Source organism: Caretta caretta, chromosome 2 (assembly GCF_965140235.1).
Source record: "Caretta caretta isolate rCarCar2 chromosome 2, rCarCar1.hap1, whole genome shotgun sequence".
Taxonomy (NCBI): Eukaryota; Metazoa; Chordata; order Testudines; family Cheloniidae; genus Caretta; species Caretta caretta.
In genome coordinates this window covers 239,233,155-239,259,844 of record NC_134207.1, presented here as the reverse complement: position 1 = coordinate 239,259,844, position 26,690 = coordinate 239,233,155, and the positions used below count along the sequence as shown (strand labels likewise).

Here is a 26,690-nt window from a genome sequence, read left to right as displayed (position 1 = left end):
AGAGGAAGTGCATTTTTCTGCAGTTAATACTACCATACCAGATCAGACTGCAATTCCAGAAAGGAAAATCAAGCCTAAGTCATACCACTGCAACTCTGAAAAGTCTGATATATTAAAAATAAATGGTAAATATAAATCTCAATATCAGGGCTATTTCTCTGGAGTGCAAAGAAGGTATCAAAGTGTCAATATTACTTTCTAGTGACCCTCCACGTAACACTTCTTTCTCTAGAGACAAGGGTCACAGTCTACTGAGCCATTTTTATCATAAGCCAGCAAGGGAGGTGAGAAGTTATCCTTCCTTGCACAGTCTCTGTTGTCTCCCAGTCTCGGTGATTAATCAGGGGGCAAAGGTGGGGGTGGGGGGGAGAGCCCGGGCCCACCCTCTGCTCCGGGCTCCAGCCCAGGGACCCAAATAGTATCAGCTATGGTAGCTGACCTTTTAGAAACATGACATGTACAATTCCCTGGGCTACTTCCCCCACAGCAGCCCTCACTTCCTCAAGCTCCACTTCACCCTTACCTCAGGGCCTCCTTCCTTGTGCCCTGTACTGCTCAATCTCTCCAACAGCACAACTTCCTTCCACAGCTCCTGACATACACACCCACCTGACTGAATGGGAGGCTTTTAACTAGTTTTAGCCAGCCCCTGATTGGCTTCAGGTGTCCCAATCAACCTAGCATTTTCCCTGCCTTCTGGAAAGTTCTTAATTGGCCTCAGGTGTCTTAATTGACCTGGAGCAGCTTCCATTTCACTTAACCTGGCACCAGGGATTTGTTTAGCCTGGAGCTAATATATCTATCTCCCACTGCTTTTCTATAACCATCTGGCCTTGCCCTGTCACACCACCAAAACACCCCCAGACTTGATGCCTCCCCTTCCTGATGTCTATGGGAAGGAGACGGACTTAGAGCTAGGATTCCAGATGCTCCAGCCAGATGAGAACAGCTGGGGAACCTTCCCACCAACTGGAAAGGAGGCACAGAAAGCCAAGACGCCCCCCAAAATCACACAGCCCTCCCCCTCTTGGCCCCTGGGGGACAGAAGGTAAGGGGTGGAGGAAATTTGGGGGTCTGGAGGTGAAGTGGGGAGATTGACGACCCTGAAAAAAACAGTGAAGAAGTTTTGGGGCTTCTGGGTAGAGGAGTCCAGGGGGAGGGGCAGCAAGCCAATAACTCCCCCAAAACCACAGTTCCTCCCCACACAGCTCATAAGGACGAGGGTAAAGGGTTGGGGGGGATTTGGGATGCTGGGGACCAGGATGGGTGGGGCAGAGGGGAAGTCACCCGGCTGTGGAGGAAGGGATACATCAGAGGGCCAGTATTTACTGGAAAACATGACACCAACCGCTCCTTCCCAGCTCCTGTCCTGTGGGGTCAGCTGGGCTTGGCCCCCCGCTCCAAGCATTACCTCCAGGGTCACAGCACCTGACTGGGGTGGGGGGGGGGGAAGGACAGGGGGAGTGTGGAAGGAGAGGCATGTGATCTGGCACATGGGATTGCAGTACCGCTCAAATTTGGCCCAGTCGCTCTCCTGTCATCATGAAGAGCAGCTCCGTGATCTTTTGATGCATTCTGGCAACCCAATTTTGGGTCATGACAAACACTGCACTGCAGCAAACCCTTGTTTGTTTAGTTTAACATGGTTAAGAAATGCCTTGAAAGCATTGCTCTATGAAATTAGATGTTAACTATACAATACTAACAAGTTCCAGTTGCTTTATTATATCTTGCATCATTTACATGCGTGGAAAACTGTTACAAAAGGCACACAAGAACTTTGATTTAAAATAGCTTCTAGTGCACTGATGTGGTGGGGGGGGGTGCTAGCATTGCGTCATCTTTTAAGCCATAGTTTCATGGGAAAGAAGTTGCTTCTGGCACCTCCTTTGCTTAGCATTGTTTGTCCAGTAGCTGACAGGGTTCCGGAAGTCTTTCTCCCAGGCCCAATCTGTTTTGCTTTTTGAACTGTACCCAGCATAAGGCTGATTCTAAGAAGGTATATATGAAAGCTGATGGCTGGATGGTCTTCATCCATAGGTCAGGTGGAAGAGCGAGGAGGGCTTTAGAGGAGATAATGCCCAGAGGAACTAAATAGCTCTGCACAAGGTTTAGAACAGTGGAAGCAGGAGGTAATTTTCTCCATTTCATTTCAAGCAGAAACTAAGTTCAAGTAATGTTCTTCCAATTATTACCACAAGCAACAGAGTAGCAGCTACCGTGTTTGATTGCTAAAGGTCCTTTTCCCACCATTGTTTACCAAACTGTTTGCATTATTTATTTTCAAAGAGTCCAACAGGCTTTTGATTCGTTCACTTGCCGGTCCCTTCCTTTTCTTCTTGCCCTTGACACAGTTACTTGCTACAGATGGTAGCAGTAGGGCTGCCAGTCCCCAAGGCTGGCTATTACTCAATGAAGAATGACCTTTATCTTCCTGCTGTAAAATCCAGGCACACTCTCTAGCCAAAGCTACAAATCTATCCAGCTGGCTTTGATTAACATTCTTGCTGATATTGAGGGCCTGTTCAAAGGGGTTCTGGATGTAGAGAGGAGAAGGCTCAGGCTTATTTTGCTCCTTTCCCTGCAGATATTTTAAAGATAGGAAAGACATATTTCACATGGGTATTATACACACAGCAAACAGAACAGTTCAGCTAAGTTATTACAGCAATATTAAATATTATCACCTGACTGCAAAGGTCCTTTGACCTAATAAGGAATTTCTTTCATAAAAAGGAAAGTAGATGTTCATCAACTTAATTAGCCTGTCAATCTGACCATGTCATTTCCCACTCTTTGCGTCCTTTCAATGGCTACTTCTTGTTCACCATAGCACGTTTAAATGTCTCATCTCCTTCAAGGCAATGCACATCTCAGACTTTGTCTTTGATGCAATTCTCCCATTCTCTCTTCTACACCAGCAAGATAAGTTTCAGCCTTCCACTATTGTCTCCATCCTGCCCTTTATGCATGGAATGAATACCTTCTCCCATGTTGTCCTTCATGCACAGAATGATTTCTATAGCTCCATTTGTTAAGCCAACATGGCTACAAAAATCCCTCCAAAATGCTCCATTCTTTCACAATGCCCACTAAAGAGTTAATGATTTTTTAAAAGCAGTAAGTTATTTCCTCCCCTGGATTTCCCCCAGTGCCTCCTGTCTTCTGCACGTCACTCTCTCAGATTTGAAGCTTTTTACAGTGTGATCTGCCTTCTTGTGTTTTCTACAGTGCTGAGTGCCATTTCACTATTCTAAAGTACTCTTTTGAGCTGTTTAGGCAACACCAACTGCTGTGCCCCGTGGTGTAAAGCTCATGGGCTCTCTCACAAACTAAGGAAGGAACCAATTCCATGCCAGAGTCTGTTTCAGGTCCTTGCCTTAGGGCACAACTTATTGGTTAACAGAAAACTCATGAGTAACACCAAAAGCAAGCAATTCTCCTGCCAACCATGCCCTGCAGTCCTTGGCGGCTTCGCCCTTGGCTCTCTCAGAACTGAAAGGAGAACACACCCTTCCTTTAAATCTCTTACTGATTCAGGGACAGGAAGGTAGCCCTTAACCCTTACCTGTCTATTTTACCCTATTACCCAGAGGCAATAGGGAACACAAACAACAAATTCTCTCTTATTTGAAAGGAAGAGGCCAGAGAGTCCTTATACAGGTAACAGAAAGCAACAACACAGAAGAGCTGAAGGCCCGCTCCACACAACAACTTTTAAATGTGACCTACGTAAGCAGTTTGGTCACCTTATTTATTTACATTTCTGCAAATTCTAAAAAAGGGTTATCTTAATTAGTCACAAGTTAACAATGTTCAGGTTGTGTCTGCAAATTAACTTTTCTGCCATGTCAACCAACTGATAAGTCCCCACATACTACGACACCTAGCAGTGTTTGTGTAAGTGTCTTCTGTGAATATCTGGGTAGGTATCTCCTAGTGTCTGAGCAGGAAATTGAGTGCCCAAAGGGTATACTCACATAGCAGCACATGGGACAACATACTCTGGCATCTCCTATCTCACAAAGGGCTAGTAAAATACGGACTGGTTAAGCCAGTTACAAAACATCGTTAGGGAGTCCTGTAAACATTGCAAACAACTGTGCTGAATGAATTACACGAAGAAATGCACATGCCAGAATAGCTCTCTAAGCAGACACAAAACATGTAACTGTCAGAGTTACTAATCAGATTTTATCCGTTATGAGTAGGCACACCAACCGTGGTGAACAGCTATGCCAGTTAGAACTAAACTCAGTTAGAAGCTGAAGTATGGATGGGGTCTAAACTCTGGGTTCCCAATCCAGAACACAGTTATTTAAAACTGCAAAGTGTTTAGGGATACACTGTTTGTGTGAAGACCAAAAAAATGTTGGATTGTGTTGTACAGTCCAGGTTTAAAAAAAAAAAAACAACTCTCTAACCACTAAAGTGGGACAAAGAAGGCAGCTACTATTGAACAATGACACCTCTCATGTAATAGAGCATTCAGCTGAGAAGCTTTATTGACTTATAGTGAGTGCTTTATAATACAACAAATAATTAGTGCTGCAGCACAATCAGGAAGTAAGTGATCAATGGTTTTGCTTTGTTCTACAGAATTTAACTTTCTTTGTGAATCTGACTGCCAGTTTTAAAACTAGTTTTATGGATAAAATCAGTTTACAGCTATTCTATGTGTAATTTCTGCAACTGCAAAATGTGCTACACAATTACAAAACACAAAATGTTTCCTGAATGATACTATTTCCTTATGATAAGAAAATTAATCTTTTATGGTTATGAAGAAATATACATTAGATAGTCATGTATTAGTTAGCAGGATAAATGGATAAGGGCAGCAGAATTTGGCCCTTTATGCAGTATTTAATATTTGTACCTCTTTCATATAATGAGAAAGGTGACAGTAAAAGAGTAATGGGAAGAGATTAAAATGCATTTACCTTTCGAATATTTATAGAGTTCTTATTGAAAGCAAAATTCCCAAAATATTCAAAGAAGTCACTCAGCAGCACATCTGAAAGGGAAAAGGGAAAATAAGGAAAGGGATATAGTTCTCCCAGAAATGGAAAAAAAACACTGAATGAAGATTCACCTACCCAATGTTTCTGTATTTTCTGTAGGCTTAATTTTGTTCACATTGCTAGCAAAGGTACAGTCATGACCTTCGACTATATGCTTATCTTCTGCATCTGAAATGACAAGTTGGGAACAATGTGTTTAAATGTGATACACAGTAAAAAGAAGTCCCCCATATTTATTAAGCATAACTCAGACATCTTCTTCAAAAAGAGAGCAGTACCTTAAATCAGTGCAAGTGGGTACAGAAGATAAACTACTTTTTACAATTAATTAAAGATTTAAATGGTTTAAATTTTTGGATGGGGAGGGAGAATGCTTAGGACTAAACAGGAGATTTTTCAAAAGCAAAACTGGGTAAGTGCATGTCTCCTATTTGTTCCTTTGAAAATCAGCCACTAAGGGCATGGCTACACTTGCAGATGTAGAGCGCTTTGAGTTAAACCAGCCTTCGGAGAGCAAGGGAGGGAAAGCGCTGCAGTCTGTCCACACCGACAGCTTCAAGCGTACTGGTGTGGCCACATTTGCAGCACTTGCAGCGGCACTGGGCATTGTGGGCAGCTATCCCAGCATGCAAGTGACTGCAACATGCTTTTCAAATGGGGGAGGAGGGGTGGAGTCTGACAGGGAGTGTGTTGTGTGTATGTGGGGGGAGAGAGAGTGGGTTTTTGGAGGGCTGAGAGCATGTCAGCATGCTGTCTTGTAAATTCAGACAGCAGCACACACACACACCCCACTTCTCTCTCTCTCTCACACACACACACAGCATTCCACACTTATGGCTTGTTTTGCCTCGGAGCAGATAAGCAGCCGGCTGTCAGAAACAGAGCTTTCAAAGGGCATATCCGCATTCCTGCAGCGATTCAAAAACAATGACAAGAGTGGTCACTTGACTTAAGAGGATTATGGGACGTTTCCGGAGGCTGATCAGAGCGCAGCAATGCAACACCTCGTTCGCACTGGCGCTGCGGCGCTCCAGCAGGGGGCGCAGCAAACGTTATTCCACTCGCCGAGGTGGAGTACCAGCAGCGCTGTAACCGTGGAGTCAGAGCACTCTACTTGCCTTGCCAGCGTGGACGAGTAGTGAGCTAGTGCACCCAGGGCTCCTTTATTGCGCTGTAATGGCAAGTGTAGCCAAGCCCAAAGACATTTTACACAAGGAGGCCTTATGGCCTGTACCATCACAGATCAGTGGGCTTACAGACACAAGTAAGGGTTGCATGATCAGTATCCTTCCTCTCAGATACTTATCACAGTGCATTGGGATTTTTCTTGAAACATTTCAAGACACCTATTCCACTGTGACTGTCGTAATTCCGCATTTGAAATTTCAAAGGGAATTAAAAAATAAAGCTTTTCGGTAACTGATTTTGAAAGCTTTAAAAGTTTTTACTTCAAAACCACTAAAATTCAGCATGCACCTTAGCCTTTATTCTCCATTTCAAAGCCTGGGAGGAAGCATGTCTAAAGGTTAGAACAGATGACTGGTGAGTCAGGATTCTTGAATTCTATTCTGTACTTTTTCGCTGGCATACCTTCTTTGATCTTGGGCAAAACCTAATCCATTTACCCATTTATAAAATGAGTAACAGCTACCTCATAGGTACATTGAGAATTATTTACAAGTCACTGAGCCCTCTTCGATAAAAGTCAGTCAGAAATATATCTTTTGCTTTTAATTTCTTTAAAAGTTTGATATTGATGTCAAAGTTGATGAGTATAAAAAACATATATGATACCAAATGACAGTGAAAAGATTATATTATATAGTAGTTTATGGTTAATTTATTGAGGAACAGAAGATCAGCAAATCAGAAGAAACAACCACCTGGACTTTTAAGAAAAGGCTGATTTTTAATTGTCACATGCACAGAACAAGCCCACTCTCTAAGCCAGTTAAAATAAAGCTTTTCTGTAAGTACTGCAGCTCTCCTACTGGAATTAAATGAATAATTTAGTCTCAAATTAATGTTGTCAATGGAATTTAATATTGTGACTTGAAAAATTTAAAAAAGCAAAATAAATCTAAGTGTCTGATTCTCCAAAATATTCATCTTGCAACAATGAATCACTAACAATGTTCAACGACTTGGACGGTCTCTCAAATATTTGGCATTTGCAACATGCAAGATTATTTTGGACCATCAAAAGTGACCGAGATTCACACAAAATTCAATGAAACCAGAGTGGAGAGAAAACACATGAGAGCTAGTTCAGTCCTACTCCAAAATGGAAATGTTCTTACCTGCTAGATCTTTAAGTTGGTCTAGAGTTGGAATGATAGGTGGCGTTCTCTTTTGAAGGAAAAACAAGGCCATCATTGTTAGAGAGAAGTTTGTAATCCAGGGACCGGGAATGGTACTTGTGATGCCATGTGCACGGGCCCAGCACCGTACACTGAACACAAGAGCTCTTACACGTGAGTCAAGGCTACCATATATATAAAGGAGTTCTGAACTTCTCATGGCAACTCTGTGAGACACAAGTCGAAGGAACAAATTGTAAACATTAAAGAGAACCGCCAACTGTCAAATGTAACCATAACACATGCTGCTCTAAGACGTAACAATTATAAAGAAAGAGGATCTTTTGTTCAAATTGTTGCATATGACATAAAAGTAGGAGAGAACATCTGAAAATGTCTAGGATGAAGTTCCGGGTGGCCCTATAATTAGAGGCTTAAGTACAGAGGAAGAGAAATACTATCAGTACACTTTAGCAGTGGAATTTGCATTGTGTAAAATGTCCATAAAAAAATAAATGCAACATTATAATGGAGAAATAAAGCATTCCAGAGTTAGAAAATGCAGAATTAATTTAAACTCTTATACTTTTGAGTATCTTAATACACGATAAATTGTCTAATACAAAACCAAATATAATCTGGAATTTCTTAGATAACTTTGGCTACAAAGGGTTACATTACAATGCATTCAAAAATCAAGTAAAATCTAAAGGCCTTAACCTCAATGAGATCTACTAAGTCTCAGTGAGATCTACAAAAGAAGCCACATTTAAAGAAAGTCAATTCAGCAGTTTTCAAATGATGAAGGTTTAAAGTGAAACATCCCCAAGTTTGTGACAGTCCAGTGTAAAGTTTTTTTTAAAAGCAAAGTATTAATACCACAAGAGGCAGGTATGGATACATGAGTTACTGGCTCCCAGCATTGCACGTACTCCTCTAGGTTATGTGGCATCACCTCAAAAGGACAAACAAACTTCCTAAAGTATAAGTCAGATTTTGGGAGTAGAAAAGTTACTTTTCTTTTAAAATTTAGACTGTGCTGAAGTGCTTTACACCATCCCCAATGTTCTATGCTGTTTTAGAACAAGCAAAAGTGAAGACAATTCCTCCTCCATCTGTATATGCACCAAAAGAGAGAAGAAAAAAAAAAAGCTTTCTACATGCAAACTACTGAACCACATTTTGCAGTCTTAGTTTGTACCACAGCCTCATTGCGTATATCAATGCTGCACACTAAACCCAAGCTCTGACTCAGATTTGAGCACAAGCCCACCTACCATCCACACCCAAATCTGCCTGACTTTGGTCAGCAATCACTTAGGACCTGAGTTCTAGTACCCTGCTAGTGGGTGGGTCAGTGTGTCCCACCATGGCTAAGGTCTAAACCCTGTCATTCTGCATGGTGGTTGCAGCTTAAGCTGCAGACCCAAGACAGAAGGTCTGTGTAGCACAGAATGGATGTGTTACAATAACTGGACCTGGCTCCCAGCTGTACTAACCCCAAATTTACAATGCACTGTGGACACTCAAGTGCTGGCTTGGAAACAAAGTCCACTAGCCCAGGTCCCACAGACCTAGGTTTAAAATGCAGTGTGGACATAGTCTTAGCATGTCAAAATTTCAATAAAGGCACACACAGTACTCACAGTTAACTTTAAAAATATTTCACTGATCCGAGTACAAGTTCAAAGGAATTTTTCTCTAAAGTTTATGTGCAGTTAAAAAAAGAAAGGAGGATTATGATCATGCTATAAAAAACAGATCAGTCTACACATACATGTCAGTTACCCCATTCTCCCTTTTTCACATGGCTGTCCACAAGTAGAATTTGTTAAGAATCGGAGGAGCAGGGAAGGGTACATGTTTAAATCCGACTTAAAAATGATAATGCAACGAAAGAATTAAGTGGCATACAAACTACAGAAGTAGGCAATTTAAGACCCTCTTTTCAGTGGCTTATAAGTCAAACTAACAGGGAGAAATTTTCCATGTCAGGCGTATGTCTTAGGATACATTTTTTTGGAAAGTTTCAGCGAAAATGGTTCAGCCTTTTCCCAGAACAGGACTAGGGAAAAACACCATGTTTTGCCTATGTTAAAATTCAGATTCCACTAAGCAGCTCTAATGCCTCTGTGCTTTGGAGTGGGGACCTGAAATTTGGCAAGGGGTTTGCATTGTGTCAAGGATGGGCCTTTTTCTGTTCCCATGAAATATCACCCAAATGTGGCCAAAGTTATAAACTTCTGAAAAATCTGTTTGTGTACATTTAGTAAAGAATTGCAAAAATTGGGCAGCTAAATTCTCCAAATGTTCCATTGTCACTGGACATATTCCTGTGTTTTTATGGGTTTGGGCTTGTACCTTTATATGCATAAAAGAGAACAGCATCTCAAAAGTCACAAGAAATGTAACTCAAATAAACAAGAGTCCAATGGACAACAGGGAAATGGTAAAGAAACATTTCAGTTGGAAGCTTCCAAGAAGTTATTAGCTACAGAATTACAAATAATAGTAAGCATACTTATTTTTAATGATACTATCATTTACAATTAAACAAACCTAAGTCTTGCAGTTATCAAGAGAAGACAACCTCATCTGGTTCTACAACAGTACTGCCCATACAGTATAGTTAAATTTTGGCCCATAGTCAGCGATTAAATGTAGTTCCTTGCTTTGCTATTCTCCTCTTCCTCTCTTGTATAATCACTTTTATCACTAATGTACAAGATACCACAAGTAAATACTGCAGGTGATGCAACAGTCTCAGGAAAAAAGGCAGAAAAGTAAAGAGGAGGAATACCAAAATTAATTACAGGCATAACTCAGGAGCTTGTTCCAGTGTCTTCTACAGCACACCAGATCTTTCCCAACCCATGATCAACAAAAACAAAACATGTACATGCCTCACTGGCATTCATGTGGCTATTTGGTACATGTAATCAAAAAATGAAAGCAAACCTAGGAAGAGAAGTGGCAGGCCAAAGGGCTATTTTTAAGAAATCTACTCCCCCTATTGGGCATCATCATGAAAGGCATCAAGTCTCAATTCCTTTCTCTTAAAAAAGAATTGCCTGTTTGCTACTTAGGTGGCAATATGCTAGGCTAATATAAAATAATTCCGTGTTTGTCTGTGTTCAGGCCAAGAAAAAGACAACTTCAAATAACCTGAATCTGATCACTGAAAGGCAATTGAAGAAATATAAATTAACATTGGTATTATACAATTGCCAAGTTCTAAAAGCAACAGAGAATCAAAAAAGTTAATGAAAACTCCATATATTCTTGATTTCATATCCATTTTATTATATTGTTTTGTATCCGTGTATTATTGTATTGACAAGTTCAGTTTTAGAAAGTATTTATAATCTGTATTTTTACTGCTAAATTAAAAAAGACCAGTCCTCAAAATTAGTCTTCAAAAGTTGGGTTTTTTTTTAAGAGTTGTCAAATTTATTTCCTAGTTTAGACTCATGTAGAAAAGGAAAAAAGTTATCAAATGTATCATTTGTTTAATATATAGACACACATACAGAAGCCTATAAAAGTAACTTACATTATAGCTTTCCAACATACATATTATTCTTCTATTTACATTTTTTAAAATGCTATTGCCATATCATTACCTATTGTTAGTTGTCAGGTCACACTGGAACCCCGTTGGTTGATGGGAAAATCTCACCAATGGACAGCGAGCATTGAGTATCTTTTGCACACCCACACAGCCAGGGCCAAAGTTGTCAATGCAATCACCAATCACAGAGAGGATTCTCTGTGATGCTATTCTCTGAGAAGGTACTCTCTTCATCTGATATTCCATATAAAAAGGACCTGTTTTCTAACACAAAAAAGATGAAGATAAATTACCAGTTCTGAAAATGACGTAAGATTCTGGGACACTTCTGAAAGACAACAGGAATCACTTGCAAAGAATGGTTCGTGATTAAAGATTTAAAAAACACACATTGCAAGTAGTTTTTAGGATACGATAAAAGAAAACATTTTAAAACATCACTTTATCTTTGCCTCTCTTACATTCTTTCCAGATTAACAACTGGGAAATTAGAAATTCAATTGCTTAGATAAATATATGAATGCTGTAATCTCAGTACTGTATATAATAAGTAGTACAGTAGTTTCCAAGATTTTTTTTCAGTTACGTAAAAACAGAGAGGTCAAGATGAAGCACATTGTTTTAGAGACCTAATTTAATAAAAAACTAGAAACAAGAAGTACAACCAAGCCACAGAACATGTTATTTCCTCTCTTTTGACCAAGGTGTTTGTTAGCTTGTACCAACCACATTTGTGAGGTTCTTTGTTAAAGAACATTTCCTTTTAGCTTTTGGAAAATCCCAGAGTTTCAGCACATTGGTTTATTACCTCATAATGCATCCCAGATTCTTGAAGACTATTAAATTCACTATCTCAGAAAAGAAAGCTAATGTTCTATGTATTTTATAGAGTCAGAACAATTCTCTATAGCAGTATTCTAACCATGCCAATGTGCATTTTCCTATAATGTGTCCTTATACCTGCTAATTCATGTCTAGTTCAGGCTGCAGTAATAAATTTTTATTCGCACTTTTGAAATAACTGTTCTAGCAAATTTAAAAAAAATTCTCAGACCTTGTCTTCACTGCATGCTAACCTTGTGCTCAGCCTGTTTCCCCCCTTAATATGATATGCCTTCACACATCCACGTTTGCCACAAGGCCACCACAACACACCAAGCTATAGGGCACACCATAAGGCAGCTTTTAATGAGTGTTGCTATTACGAGGTTTAATGAAGTGAATACGTACAGCTGAGGCACCCACAACAAATCAAGATATCATGGTCCTCCAATACCTTTCCATAAACACACTGGGCACCCCTCCTATGCATTACTTTGCCATCTACCGGTGCTCTCACCCATGACTGGAAGTGGTCCACCCTCATATCCCTTTGCTCAGCATCCATGGTCCCACCCTATCTGCAGTTTCTCCATACTTGCCCACCTCTGTTTGAAACAACAGAATAGCAGCCCCTAAGCCTGTGTATTAGCCACCTGAACATATGAACACACCAGAATCTTGGTGCAGCTTTGGACTCAAGTGAGCAAAATCCACATTTAACACCAGAGGAAAAATATCACATTGATCATGAGATTGACCAGATGGGACAACAGGACACGGAGAAGATAAATGGGATACAAGATGAGCTACTGGAAGGCCAGAAATAAAAAGAAGAAATTTGGTGAGAGCCCCAAAAACCTGTCCATTTTATGGTGTGCTGAGAACCCTCATAAGCAGAAAAGCCCATTTCAGCACAGACTCATCTTCAGAGCCAGTGTGGAAAGGAGTCTGGAACCTGCATGTCTGTGAAGATACAACCCAGCCTCCCCTGAATAGCCAGCAAGGAGATGGAGCAGAGGAATTGGAAGAGGAAGGTGGCCTTAGCCTGGGAGACGACCTTTGCCCCGATTTACAGGAGCTGTTCCCTTATACAGCCCAGAAAGTCACAACGTGGTGGAGGCTTCCCAGGCAGAGGAAGCAATGAAGGACTCAGAATCTCAGGCCAATAAGATGGAGGCTGTCACCTTTGTTATTATGCAGAATATTACAAAATAAATACATTATTTTATAATCCTAACTTGGATTTCAGTTAAGGGTGGATGCAGCACCATTATGCTTGAATATCTTCCACCTCATCCCTTTCTTCCAATCATGCTAGTCAAAATGGGGTATAGGCAAAGAAAAAGAATGCAAATTGGAACTTCACACAGTGGCAGAATGCAGCAGCTTTCTTTTATTTTTTAAATGAAAGTGTCTAATACTAAAGTTTAAAGGTTTGTGGACATATCCTGGCCAAAATATAAACTGCCATAAAATTGTACTCAAAGGCACTCATCACTATCCCAACCCACCTGCATGTTCAGACCCCATGCCACCAGTGCAGCCAGTTTATTATGGATATGATTTTGGTCCAATCCTGGAGAGTAACTCAGCTCAGGACAATTGCACCTGTATTCCGCTTCCATGCATCAGCAAAGTCACCCAGTTTTAGGGTTGCTCCCAGCCATCACCTCTCTTGGGAGGAGACCAGCATCTTTCTGCTTCCTGACTGGCATTTTTTTAGGCTGCACAATTCCCTGCCTACACTGTGCTATTCCCAGGAAACCAGACAGCCTAGAAAGGCCAGCATCTGTGCTTCACTTTCTCCTTAGAGGCTATAAACAGTGTAATTACCAGACATCTCCTTCTAAGCAAGCATGTTTATTCTTAAGATGACAACATTACATGGAACACATATTAAAAACAATAAAGAGAACCTACAAGCTAAGAAGCTTATCAGAGGTCACCCCAACTCCAATCTCAGGCTCTGGCAGATGTCAGCTCTTCCAGCTTCCCCTATGGATTGAGGCCCCCTTTTAAATAGAAGGTTCTGTCTGTTTGCTGAATCACCAAGAAGGCCGTGAGTCAGTTTAAACTCAGGCTACTTTAGCCAAAAGTCCTTTCTTTGTCTGTTGGTCTCTGGAGAATTCAGTTAGAACTAGTATATACGAGTCTCTCTGAAGGTGTTACAACCTGACTGAATTTGCCTAATCACCCCACACTGTCCATAATTCTTAAAGGAGCTGTGGTCACCCTCCCCCATGGAATTACATACAATAGCCGGCCCACAACTATACATAAATTGAATATAGTAAAATCCCCCAAAGATATTGCACAAAACTGCCATATCTGTCACAGAAATAAAACAAAATCTGTCACTCAGTAAAAGTTTCAGGTGATCTCTGATATCCCTTGGTAAGCCTCCCTCTGCCACTGTCATAACTCGAAATCACTATCCAGTCATTTATCAGTCCTTCTGTCGCAAGACACAGATTTCTTTAGCATAAAAGCAGAGCCTCATCCCAGATACCTGGAATAACTGTTCTGTCTTCCATTCTGGTATCTGAAGCAGCACATCTTGTAAGGATGAAGAGGGTGCAATATACTCACCACTGCTGCCATGTCTTCCAGTAACAGGCTCCCCACCCATTCTCCCTTCTCCCCAAAATTGTTTTGGATAGTTGGAAGGTAAAATTAACTTGCCATTTATTCTCCTGGGATAATTCCAGGCAGAAATTTGATGGCAGAAAGAAAGTGCAAAGGGCACAGTATTCTTTTGAGATAAAAATTGCTATTTTACATGTGGCTACATAGACCGAAGATAAAATTGCATGAATTCTAGGGCATGCAATATTTTCCCTCTGTATTTCAAGAACAAGTGCACCAGCATTAGACTCATTAAGGAAGGGCCTGGCAACCAAGAGACCACTCTATCAGTGATGTGATGGAGTTGTCGGGATGACTTGATAATGGAGGTGCACAAGCTCACTTTTTTAACATCCATGAATTTCAATAAAGGTGAAGAGAAAGGAATTTATTTCTCTAGTGCATGCACCAACACTACATTTGAATATAAGGCAAAAGCCCAAATGCACCATGCAACCCCACTGTTCAGCCCCATTGTACTCACCATGTAACTTGACTATGCAAGTACAAATGCCATCCCTTACAGTCTTTGCTGTAGCAGACTCTGTGGTAGTAAAAGGTTCATTTTTTGGTGGTCTGCAAGTATGCCTTGAATCAGGATTGTTGGCAAGCCAGTAAAGTACTCTCATTTAAGTTCACTTATATTGTGAAGCACACAATACGCCCCAATCACATATACTGTGTTAAAAACTCTACAGTCCAAACAAGTCAGTAAGCAGTGACATCTTATCTTTAGCTGGCCAAAGGCACATTCCACTACCAATCTGCATTTGCTAGCATGTATTTAAACTGCCTCATTCTCTTGATGCACATCAGAGCCAGCAGACTGAAACCAGGGGAGCAGAAGACACCTTAAGTTGCCTAAAGTCAAAAGTCACAGCTGGCATGGACACTGCACTGATTTTGGGCAGGGGGGAAGATAACATGTCAGCTTACCCAAGTTGAAACAGGCCAGATCTCTAGAACACCCTGGCATCATGAACCCAGCCAGTGTATCTGATGTAGGTATCCATGGATATGCCCTAGAGGTACACAAGAGCCTTCATAATAATGTAGTATCATTTCCTATTAATATACTTGCTTGCTTGAGATGGTGGATGGGTATATATGTCCCAATCAATCACACCTGTGCGGTTCAGGAAGCCCATCTGTTTAAGCCCTGCAATTACTTCAGGAATATTTCCAATTTTGGCAAGCCTGGAGGACAGCACATCATTAATTACCTTGCAAACTTCAATGACCACTGAATTACCTGTAAATTTTCCAAACCCAAATGGATTGCCAACAGATCTGTATCAGTCTGAGGTTGTCAGTTTTCACAAGGCAAAGAGCAACACAATTCAGGACCATTACCAGCTCTCATGCTCTCTGCGAGGGCAAGGTCCCCATGGAACTGTGTGAATGTGTCTTCATGTGAAAGTTCTGGGCTCACTGCTGGTCATTTCATGTTTCCATCACAAAAAGGTCTCACCAGTGAATGCTTGTATTCCTGGCCCAGAAGCAGTGGTCTGAGGAGGGGTTATCTGTCATTACAAACAGTACCCGCTCAGTTCAGGCCTCCGTGTCCAGAGGGTCCTGTGGAATTGCTGTTGCTATGCTATTTCTAACAGCAATTTGCTGCCTCTGTCTTCTCTAGCCTCAAAATAATCTTTGAAACCCCTGCCAATGTCTTCTGGTAGCAGATGGTGCAGGCACATGAAAAAGAAACACTGCCTCCATAAAAAGCAGTACTTTTAGACCCTGGTAATTAGGGATAGGAGGATCCATACCTTTGGCCAGCACATAGCAACACAACACCACACCAACTAGGTTACTGCCAGGAAATGAATTTCGTGGGCCTAGACCATTCCATCCAGCAATCCAAACAGTGAACTAACAAGTTGCACAACACCACCCTGAGAATCTGAGCACAGTGTGACAGTGAGTTGTGGCATCATGAATCTCAATTTACAAGCTCAGATAGCTGTACTGTTCGTCATAGCCAGTGCGGCAAAAGAGTGTGACAGCAATGTGCTATCATCAACAATGTGGTTGCACAGCAGCAGGGCAGGCTACCATGGGTTGACAAGCACATGATTACTTACCCCATGGTTACATGCAGTGAAGAAAAAGTTTCATTCTATTTCCTTCTTTTGACACAGCATCATTACATATGGACACTATTTGTTTATATCTTCAAGTCCACTTGTTGCTACTAATCCGACAATATTCTAACTGGATGAGCTCAATGAGAAAACCCAAAATGGCTTTTGTAGCCTCACTGAGAATGTGTGTCAACACCACCAACTAAAACAACAGCATTGCCAAAGGAAGTGGCTTTAGTATCTTGATTGAGCAGAGCTCCATTAAATGGCATCAGCAAACAATAGAGTGGGGTTAGGGAAAACAAGTAAGATAACCTGTAGCTTTAATTTTACAATACAGGGTGGACAAAAATGAATTACTATTTTTTTAAAATCTGATTTATATTTAAAAATGGAACTCTTATTTAAATTAAGTACATTTTGATAATGTATGTAATCTACAAAAATCATTTAAATTAGAAAAAATATTAGGCAGGACATGTTTGTGGCCAAAGTTTTAAAGAAAGTCAAACCACTGAACTGGTGGAAGTCAACGGCTAAGCACATGTAAACCAGCTTTTGACAGCCTTCTCGCAGGTACAGAAAGCTATTTTCCTAACTTCAGTTTACTGCACTAGTTCAGTTCAATGACTAGATCATTAAAACTTAAGAAACCGACTGGTAGCTAAATTAGGAAAGCTTATTTTCCTCTTCCAATCTATGAAGAGAAACGAATTGTCGGACAAGATCTACAGTTCTGAAATCCTGAAGGACATGGCAAACAGAAACAGTCAGTTCAATTCCCTAACTACATATACTTTTTTGTTTAATAAATCTATTAGGTTTCTATCAACATATTTTTTGCATTTAACTTACTTTTTTTCCTCATGTATCCAGCACATTTAATATGTTTTTATCAGTTAAATAAAACTAATTTGAAAACACTGTTTTTATGCAGTTAATTCCAATTTCCAAATAGAGCTTGACACAAATCACAAGTAAAACATTAAATCTAGTAAAGAAGAAATGCATACTTCACAATTTTCTAACATAATACAAAATGTAAAAATTAAGAATGAATAAATGTACGCTAAGCTTAAACTGTTTAAATAAATGTGCGTAGATACAGTCTATCCTCCCGGTTAGCAAGAAGTAGTATCAATTTTAATGTAAAGGCTACGTTTAGTTGCAAAAATCAACATTTTAATGGTTACCAACTAATGAAGAATCAACTTTTCTTTAGGAAAATAACTAAGTACAAACGCAAAACCAGATTTAAATCAAGATTTCCTGCTTGCTGATTTAAATCAATCCACCCTATTACACTAAAGTGCTAGATGCCAGCTGGACAGATTTACTAAAGAAAATCCAGAGCAAGACATCTCAGACCTGCTCACATCCCGGGTAATGGCCGAGAAAGATTTCAATAGAAGGAGGTTCACCTATGGAACACTGTTCTTGAGTTTAGTTCAACTGACTAACAAAATATTTAGAGGTTCTATGAATGCAAATTGCCAACATTCCAGTACATTCACTGCATTCATTTTTATTGGCAGATGTCTTCTCAATTTGTTCTGATTAATGAAGTTAGTTGGTGCAGTAAATTATACAAACTCAATACCAGAAAAACTTGCCCAACTGCCATGGGTAAGTGCCAATAATTGGGCAAAATAAAAATTACTCATTCATATACTTCCATGAGGCAGTGAAATACAGTAGCATACGTCGGAGGTGGGTCACAAAGACTAAAGAGCTGAAGTGAGGGGTCATTAGACAGACTGTGGCCAGATCGACACTCGAAAGTTAGGTTGATCCAGCTATGTCACTCAGGGATGTGAAAAATATGCATTCCTAAGTGACATAGTTAAGCTGACCTAACCCCCGGGGTAGACAGCTCTAGGTTGACAGAAGAATTCTTCCGTCAACCCAGCTACCACCTCTTAGGGAAGCAGATCAACTACAGCAACAGGAGAACCCCCTTCACTGTAGTGAGTGTCTGTACTGAAGCAGTACAGTGGCCTTGCTGTAGCAATTTAAGTGTAAACACAGTCCTAGTCTTACAAAATATGGTGTCCTAGAAACTTAGGACATGCATGGAAAATTCAACAATTTTATATTAAGTTTTTAATCTTCCACGATCCAAATTCTCAGAAAAAAATTCTGTGTGTCTTATTTTAAATGAGCCAACTTGGAAACAAATTGGTTACTTCACTCAGCAAATTCAGTTTGGGGGTTTAAAGTATAGACGTCTATTCTAAGCCCTAAGGGTTTTGTCCTGGTGCTTGTCACTGTGGCATCTGAATGCCTCAGCATTAACTATGGAGTGCAGTTGCTCTATAGTAGAGTGAACACTACAGTTTACTTCTTGCCATGATGAGAAAAACCTCAGTTTATTTTTACTCTGTTTCCACATCACAATTGTTAATTCATTAAAGGTCTCTATCTCTGTACACCTCACCCCAAAACACCAAATCCTCTTAACGGACTCTTGTGAGAGACTTTATCTGAAATCTTTAAAAAACCTCAGTATAGCGTATCCACTGTTTTACTTATATCACTATGTGGTTAAATCTGTCAAAGAATTCCTACAAGTTAGAGACATGCAGTTTACCCTTACCGTTCTTGTAGGGCTCCTCTCAATTTCATCCAGGTCCAAAAACATGTCTAAATCACATCCTAATTTGCCAAAGGTATTCACTGAGGAGCCAAATGGCTTCACTGTGCACTCTGGAAAATATGCACATGCAATTTCCTGAATCAGAGAACAGGCTAGAAACCGGAGCTTAGTGTTCTCCTCTGTTAGCTGATACTCATCCATTAGTGTGTACAACTGATTACTTACCTAAAGAAAAAAAACAAACATCAAAATATATGTTAGTTCCATTTTCTTATTTGTTTGCTTAGCATCCAGTCTTTCTGCCCTAATTTAATACTCCCCTCAGAGGCTATTTCTTCAACTCCTTAAAACGAATGTCAATGGTATGTCACTCCTATAGAAGTAAACAAAATATTTACAAATTAAGATGTCCTCTAGAGCTTTAGACACCAGTTCCTTCATTTCAGAAACCACTACAAATTTATAGATATTATTGAGGATTCTTCCTTATGGAGCAGCAAAGTAAAACCAAAAGGAAAAAGAAGATAATAGATCCAAATGAAAACATGAACAGTGTAGGCCATGATACCCAGCATTTTGACTCTTATCAGATACCAAAGTATTCACCATAAATGATGCAAATGCATCCTGAATGCCCCAATTCCCAGGCTATTCAACTCGCCACTGGGGGTTAATCTAGCTCTAGCCTGTGTGGTTGCAATTTGGTAATGGCTTTTCCAAAAAAAAAAAAAAAAAAGCATTTTTGTTTTGAAGTAGTAATGGAATGTGCCCCTCACCTCTACAGATCCCTTCATCCTATTAAGCCATCCAGTCCATTACTGGTGCAATTTCCTACTGCAGGAAGAGTGCCCCCATTTCTGTTCAGTCATCTGCAGTGGGTGCCATTAACTCAGCTCTGAAAGGTATCCCAAATATCTTTGCACTGATAGCAGTAGTGCATCAAAGAAGGTGCTGTGACAGCCTGTGCAGAGTTCTGGAGTACATATGAAATTCACAGGTAAATAAGAGGAGAGTGAAGAAAGGTAGAGGGATACATTCCTCAGCTGGAGAACAACACTGGTAGGATTCCATAATTCTCTCAGACATTAACACTGTAAGCAATGTCCTACTTAGCTTATGCCTAAGGCTTTCCTGTCTGGGACTCTCCGAGCATACTCTTTGCTCACTACCGTTGAAGAATCTAATCACCATATATGAACCAAAGTGGGCAGTCTTTGGGCAAGATTACAGTCCCAGTTACAGCACTGTAAATCCAAAGTAACTCAGCACAAGTCAATGGAGTTAGTCTGGATTTACACTCTTACAGCAGTATAAATCCTGAGCAACTCCACTGGCCTGCCTGCATTCCTGGGATGGGATACTACAGAATGCTTAATCAGGAATTCTGCTGCTACTAGATAGGGAACATTTCCCCTCTCAACAGTTTTTCTCTGTGGAGACCTAAGTCCACCAGTCACTTCTGGCTTGATCAGTACATATATGTATTTCAGTCTAAAAAAAAAAAAAAGTGGATATAAGAGGTATATTTTACTTATCGCCTGGGAACCTGGTCCCATATTGTAATACTCCAAGAGCCCTCACTCCTATTACCTGCAAAAGAAGCTTTAGTTAGAGTAATAAATAAAGAGCAAAAAAACCTTGCTCTGGACTGAAGACTCAAAAAAGGTAAATATTAATGTATTGTAAGACTTCTGAAACCAATATTTTCCCAAAAAAAATTGTAGGGAAATTGTACAAGTCCTCTATGTTCCTGTCTTAGCCTGATATGTTACATTACTCAGACATTATACTTCAAGGTATCAGCCCTACTCTCACAGTAGTTTACTTAAACATGCACCTCCCTCTCCCTTCCACCTCTTTTCACTGTTTTTTCCTTCTAATTTTTAAAGCTTAGAAATATCAGAAATATCAAGTCTTTCTTGTTTTTACTAATGGATTCAGATATGGGCTCAGAAATCTCAAACCTCAAGTGAAGGCATGGGAACAGTGGAAATAAATATCAGTTTCTTGAAGAGTCAACTGTTTAATACAAACAGGTGTTAAAAAAGATTTGCAAGACTGAACAGAAGAAGACCATCTCATTCAGAGATTGCTTTCATACACACTAATGGTCATAGCAACTAAAGTAACCACTTGATGTATTTATTTCAATTTATGAAATGCTCTTATCCAAGGCAATCCTCTAATAGCTCAGATAAATATTTCTGACCAGTGGAATTAACCTGTAAAATCCCAAAAGAATCTTTAGATAATTACACATTTCCATGCGCAAAATTAAAAAAGAAAAAGAAAAAGAAAAAAAGTAACCTTAAGAGAGCTATAGCCATAGACTTACACTGTCAGCACTACAAAGCTTCTGAACAAGATCATTGACTAAAATGGTGGATTGCTTATGACAGTGAACTGGTGCTTGATCAGCAGCTTGAATTGATGAGTTTTTCAGTGTTAAAGTAAAAAGTCTAGATTTAAATGGAACAGCACATTCCTCTTCAATGCCTGGGGTTCGGGTAATATCCTGTAGTGAAGCTATGCTGTCTTTTTCAGAAAATTCTACCACAGCGTAGGTACCCTAAAAGCATTAAAAAGTGAAGAGACATGGTAAAATAGCTGCTACAAGGCATAAACAATTACATTGATATTACTGTTTCAACAGTAATCACAGCTGTCTAGATTCAATATGATTTTTAGCCTATGCATTTCACACTAATTCACACCTCAACACCTTTATACTCTTTCACAAGCTGTAAAAAGAGAATTTAAGATGTATACCATTTGGCATAATGAACACATTTCTGCATTAGAAAGTAATCAAACTAATGAAAATATTTATTTCCACTAATGCTAGGTTTAGGAAGTTGAATGTAGTGCAAATGACTATGTTCTGCTGTTAGGCAAGCAGACTGAGTGGTATGAAAGTTACTGATAGAGCTTTAGCCCCGTCCAAAAACGTGTGCTATCTTCAACTCATTTTGGGTGTCACTATTCAACTAAAAGAAACAAATCTTGACTGAAAAATTTAGAAATAAAAATTCTTGATTTACTTAACATCTTGTAAAATTTAACAAATATGAAAAGAAACACACAAGTAATTTGTCAAAGAAAGGTTTCAGAGTGGTAGCTGTGTTAGTCTGTATCAGCAAAAACAACAAGGAGTCCGTGTGGCACCTTAGAGACTAACAAATTTATTTGGGCATAAGCTTTCGTGGGTTAGAACCCACTTCATCAGATGCATGGAGTGAAAATACAGGAGAAGGTATAAATACATGAAAGGATGGGGGTTACTTTACCAAGTGTGAGGTCAGTCCAACGAGATAAATCAATTAACAGCAGGATACCAAGGGAGGAAAAATAACTTCTGAAGTGGTAAGAGAGTGGCCCATTATAGACAGTTGACAAGAAGCTGTGAGTAACAGTAGGGAGAAATTAGTATTGGGGAAATTAAGTTTAGGTTTTGTAATGACCCAACCACTCCCAGTCTCTATTCAGGGCTAATCTGATGGTATTGGTTGGGTCAATTTCTCCCTACGGACCACACACTTGGTAAAGCAACCCCCATCCCTTCATGTATTTATACCTGCTCCTGTATTTTCACTCCATGCATCCAATGAAGTGGGTTCTAACCCACAAAAGCTTATGCCCAAATAAATTTGTTAGTCTCTAAGGTGCCACAAGGACTCCTCGTTATTTTTGTCAAAGAAAGAAGCCCAACTTTTGAGGGAGACATGAAAACTAATTTCTTGCTTTTGCCCAAATTCAACTCTTAACAAAAGATTTTAAAATAAAATACTCCAAGTACGTACATAGCTTTCATAAAAGTAGTGACTGTTAATTTTTCCATGATGGGACAAATACTTGAGAAATTTTTTCTCACTGATCTTGGCTGGGCAGTTAATTAAAACAGTCCGTTGTGCTTGCTCTAGCCTTTCTGCTTGCACCTCAGGAAATGTCTTCTTCCAGCTACTGACTTTAGAATCTGTGGGAAGGGGTAGAAAAAAAATTGTAGGTTTTATACAGATTTTGGTAGCTTGATGTTAAGGAACCTACAGAACTCAATTTTAAAGAAAAAAGTTTATAATGGGCAATCCCCCAAAAGAGAGGTTCTCTGCCCACATCAATTTCTCTTCACCTCCCTACTGTTTTACTTGTTCACCTCTAGTTTTCCCTTCTCTTCCCATGTGTGCATTCCCAAGAGGTTTGCACTGGTGCTCTTTTTCAGCACACAGTATTTCCCCACTGGCACTGAAAGGTGCCACCGTGAAACTGGGAACAAAAAGGAACACCCCCCACTCCCCCCCCAAAACCAATCAATCAACCAAAACCACAGGAATGCTATATGGAAGTGCAATTCTTCCATAATTTTACTAAAGTCAGATAAGGGGGAAAACCAAAAACAATGAATTCCCATCCCACAGAAAATGTATTTCTATAGTGAACCTGTTATGTTGACATTAACGACTAGCTCACTATTTTCTATGTAAAATATCTACTTAAACTGAGACAGAGCATATTACAGTTGAAAGCAGTTGTGATACAAATGCACAACAATCAGATAGTGACACATTCTTCAGCCCAGACCAGTGGCTCTCGTCCTTCCTTGATCATAAAACTTTATACAGAATAGGGTCTGGAAACTCATGCCAACTCCCCCTTAATATTGTGCACTACGTCTTAGTGTAGTCGTCACATTTCTCTTTTCCCCCTTCTTTGTTTTTCCCTTTTCTGTCTTTTTTTTGTTTTGCTTTCTGCTTTTTATTCTCTCCCCCTTCCCCCGCAATTTTCTCTCTCTCATTTCCCAACTTTTTGCTTATTTTCCCCAAGTACTTTATGCTTATTTTTCTCTCCCACCCTTTTATCTGTTGCAGGTTCTGTCACCCTACCGCAGTAGCTGACACTAGATCAGTGGTTCTCAACCTATTCACCATTGTGGGACGCATATGCAGCTTTCTGTGTGTTATGTGGGACTCATCCACACACATATACTATCTGTATGGCCCTGAGGATGACACATGGGCCGCATCTGTGTGCTGACTGGGCTGCCCACGGGCGGCAAGTTGAGAACCACTGCTCTAGGGAATGCTGCTCCTTGCATGCTGTCTGTGTCTGTTGTACAGAGCTGGCAGGCAACAGTGCCACCTGAAGAGTGTCACCTGAAGAGGAGCTGGTGGGAGAACACAGAAATAAAGAGGATGAGCTGCTGCCACTATCTGCAGCACTGAAGCTGGGTTTCTGAACAAATTATCAGGTTTACACAGTAGCAAAGTGGTACTGAACTTTAACAGTAATGATTAATATGTGTTGTACAAACACATGACAAATATGATCACTGTCCATTCTATGTGATGCTTGCTAAAGCTATTCCTAGCAGGGACTTTTGTTTGTTTATTTTTAACATAAGAATCATCTCTTTTGAGAATCCCAGAGATTCCGTAAACTCAACTTTCAATAATTCCTGAACAATTTTCTAGGAATAACTGGCAGCAGTCTATGAAGAATCATATTGACCCTTTTTCAGTCTTTTGTATTTAACTTTAAAAAAAAACACCTTTACACAAGTTCAACTGATATGCTTAATGAGAAAAAAGGTCTATCTTGAAAAAAACTAGCCACTAGACACTGAAAATAATATATTTCAGTTTTTAAACTTTTGTTTCTTAACATGACTATTCAGGAGGAAAAGTCAAGATAGGATGTATTCAAATGGGTTATTTCTGGTTTGCAGAGATTAAATTTAGATATTTTAACTTGCATGGTATGCAAGGCAAAAGCTATAAAAATATAAGCAGATACAGTTTAAGTCCCAATTAGACATAGTCTGAAATAGAACACTGGAATTACCAACAAGTACTGTAACGAATGTGACAATGCTCTTCAAAACTAGACGCTTAGTACCGCATCTTCCCTGGACACATAAGCCCTCCACCCGCCTTTTGACAAAAACAGGATGGTTATTCTCCCTTGATCTTAGTGATGCATATTCAGGAACTGGTATATGGCAGACAATGACAGCTCTGCCACATTCTAACATAGTGGTGTCTAGCATGCAGCCCACTGACTGGAAATAAGATGTAAAACTTTTAACAATGAGAATAATCAACCACTGGAACAATTTGCCAAATGTCATGGTGGATTCTGCATCACTGGGCATTTTTAATTAAGATTAATTTTTTTTTCAAATTATATCCTCTAGGAATTATTTGGAGGGAGTTATCTGGCTTGTGTTAAGCAGGGCAGCCTAAATGAGCACAGAGGTCCCCTCTGGCCTTGGAATCTATGAATTCTGCAACGTGGTCTCATTTCACACGGCAGCGCAGCCCCTACGGGGCTGTTACACACCTCAGCCTGAGGGAAGGCTACTGGTTCCTGTAGCATCGGCAGGCCACCTGCTCCTGACGGCAGCTCGGAGCTAGGCTGCATGCAACCCGCCCGGTTTGTACACAAGCTGCCAACGCAGCCCCTCAAGCAGGCAGAGTCTAGCCCCCCCCCCAGCCCTAACCCGAGCCACGGGGGCTGGCAAGTGATTCCCACGGGGCCGGCTCTTGCGCGGAGGGCGAGCCGCGGCGGGGCGGGCACTATCGTTCCCCGGAAAAGCCGGGTCACAGCCCGCTGCGCTCCACCCGCGAGGCTCCCCCGACAGCCCCGCCCGGCTGCGGGGCTGCTATCAGCCTCCTGGCCCGCAGAAAAGTGGAGGCGCAGCCCCAGACAGACCCCGGCGCCCAGCAGCCTCCCACCCCATTGTCCGGCAGCGCCCCAGCCCCGGACCCGGGAGCTGCCCCCTTGCCCAGTGCAGCCACCCCCAGCCAGGCCCTGTCCCGCCACAGAAGCCGCCTCACCTGCCTCCTCCCGGCCAGGGGCCCTCTGCGCGGCGGCGCCGGTGGAGCTGAGCCGGACCGGGCTGAGGCGCGGCCTCCCCGGGGCGCGGCGCGTCTGGCCTGTCCCCCGCACGGGGAAGCGCAACCGGCACCACAGCAGCAGCAGCCGCCCCATGCGGGACGCCATTACCGGAACGTGAGGCACGGGTCAGGCTGAGCCGCCGTGCGCAGGCGCGAACTCGCGCGGCGTACGGAGCGGCACGAGAGTCAAACCTCGCACCTAGTTCTGCTTCCTGGCTACCGCCGCCCGGAGCCCAGCCCCCCCTGAAGCCACTAGGAGCCTCCACCCGGGCTCAGTGGGACCGGGATCCGATCCTCCAGCCGCCGCCCGTCACCCATTCGCCTCACCGGGCTCGGGCCTGATCCTGCGGGGTGAGGGCGCTGCGAGCCCCTGCTCCCGGGGGCGCTCAGCATCCGCCAGGCGGGGTCCCCGGCGCCGCCAGCCCGCCCCGGAGCGCGTCCAGCGCTCGCTCCGCATTCAGTGGCGTAGCGCGCACCTAATATCAAAGAGCCGCTCCTCCCTTTCATGCACGGCGCGTTGCCGCCGCTGTGCCAGAGCCCTGGCGTGAGCCGGGCTTGGAAACACGCGTTTCGGCTGAAGGAGGCGCTCCAAGGGGCTCCTGGCTGCAGCGCAGCCCCCGGCCGGAGGCGCAAGCGAAGATCCCAGGCCTGCAAACAGTAACCCACGTGCATATCCTCCCGTGGGCAGCGGCGACGGCAGCCTGTGAGTGCCTAGTGCGACCGTGCCCACGGGCTCCTCCTTCCCGGGACATAAAAGCAAAGGCGGGTGTGAGACAGA

General features: G+C 41.5%; 2 protein-coding genes across 4 annotated transcripts in view; one reads left to right on the top strand and one right to left on the bottom strand.

The window, feature by feature from the left end:
- Positions 1–1,702: 1,702 nt before the first annotated feature.
- Positions 1,703–26,584, bottom strand: MTPAP (mitochondrial poly(A) polymerase). Of its 3 annotated transcripts, none has more exons than XM_048837768.2 (9): positions 26,389–26,584; positions 22,823–22,995; positions 21,358–21,591; positions 19,023–19,247; positions 10,948–11,159; positions 7,325–7,551; positions 5,100–5,192; positions 4,944–5,017; positions 1,703–2,581 (listed from the first exon to the last, which is right to left on the bottom strand). In XM_048837768.2, exons 1-9 carry the CDS (start codon positions 26,582–26,584, stop codon positions 2,216–2,218), a joined length of 1,800 nt encoding a protein of 599 aa, XP_048693725.1. In that variant the 3' UTR covers positions 1,703–2,215. The 3 variants fall into 3 exon arrangements, with proteins under 3 accessions (XP_048693725.1, XP_074982054.1, XP_048693726.1); XM_075125953.1 differs by lacking the exon at positions 26,389–26,584 and adding an exon at positions 26,240–26,377; XM_048837769.2 differs by lacking the exon at positions 26,389–26,584 and adding an exon at positions 25,853–26,154.
- Positions 26,487–26,690, top strand: part of MAP3K8 (mitogen-activated protein kinase kinase kinase 8) — a 33,430-nt gene continuing 33,226 nt past the window's right edge. The window contains exon 1 of the mRNA XM_048837771.2: positions 26,487–26,615. The gene's annotated coding sequence lies outside the window, so the exon portion shown is untranslated. The remainder of the gene's footprint in view (positions 26,616–26,690) is intronic.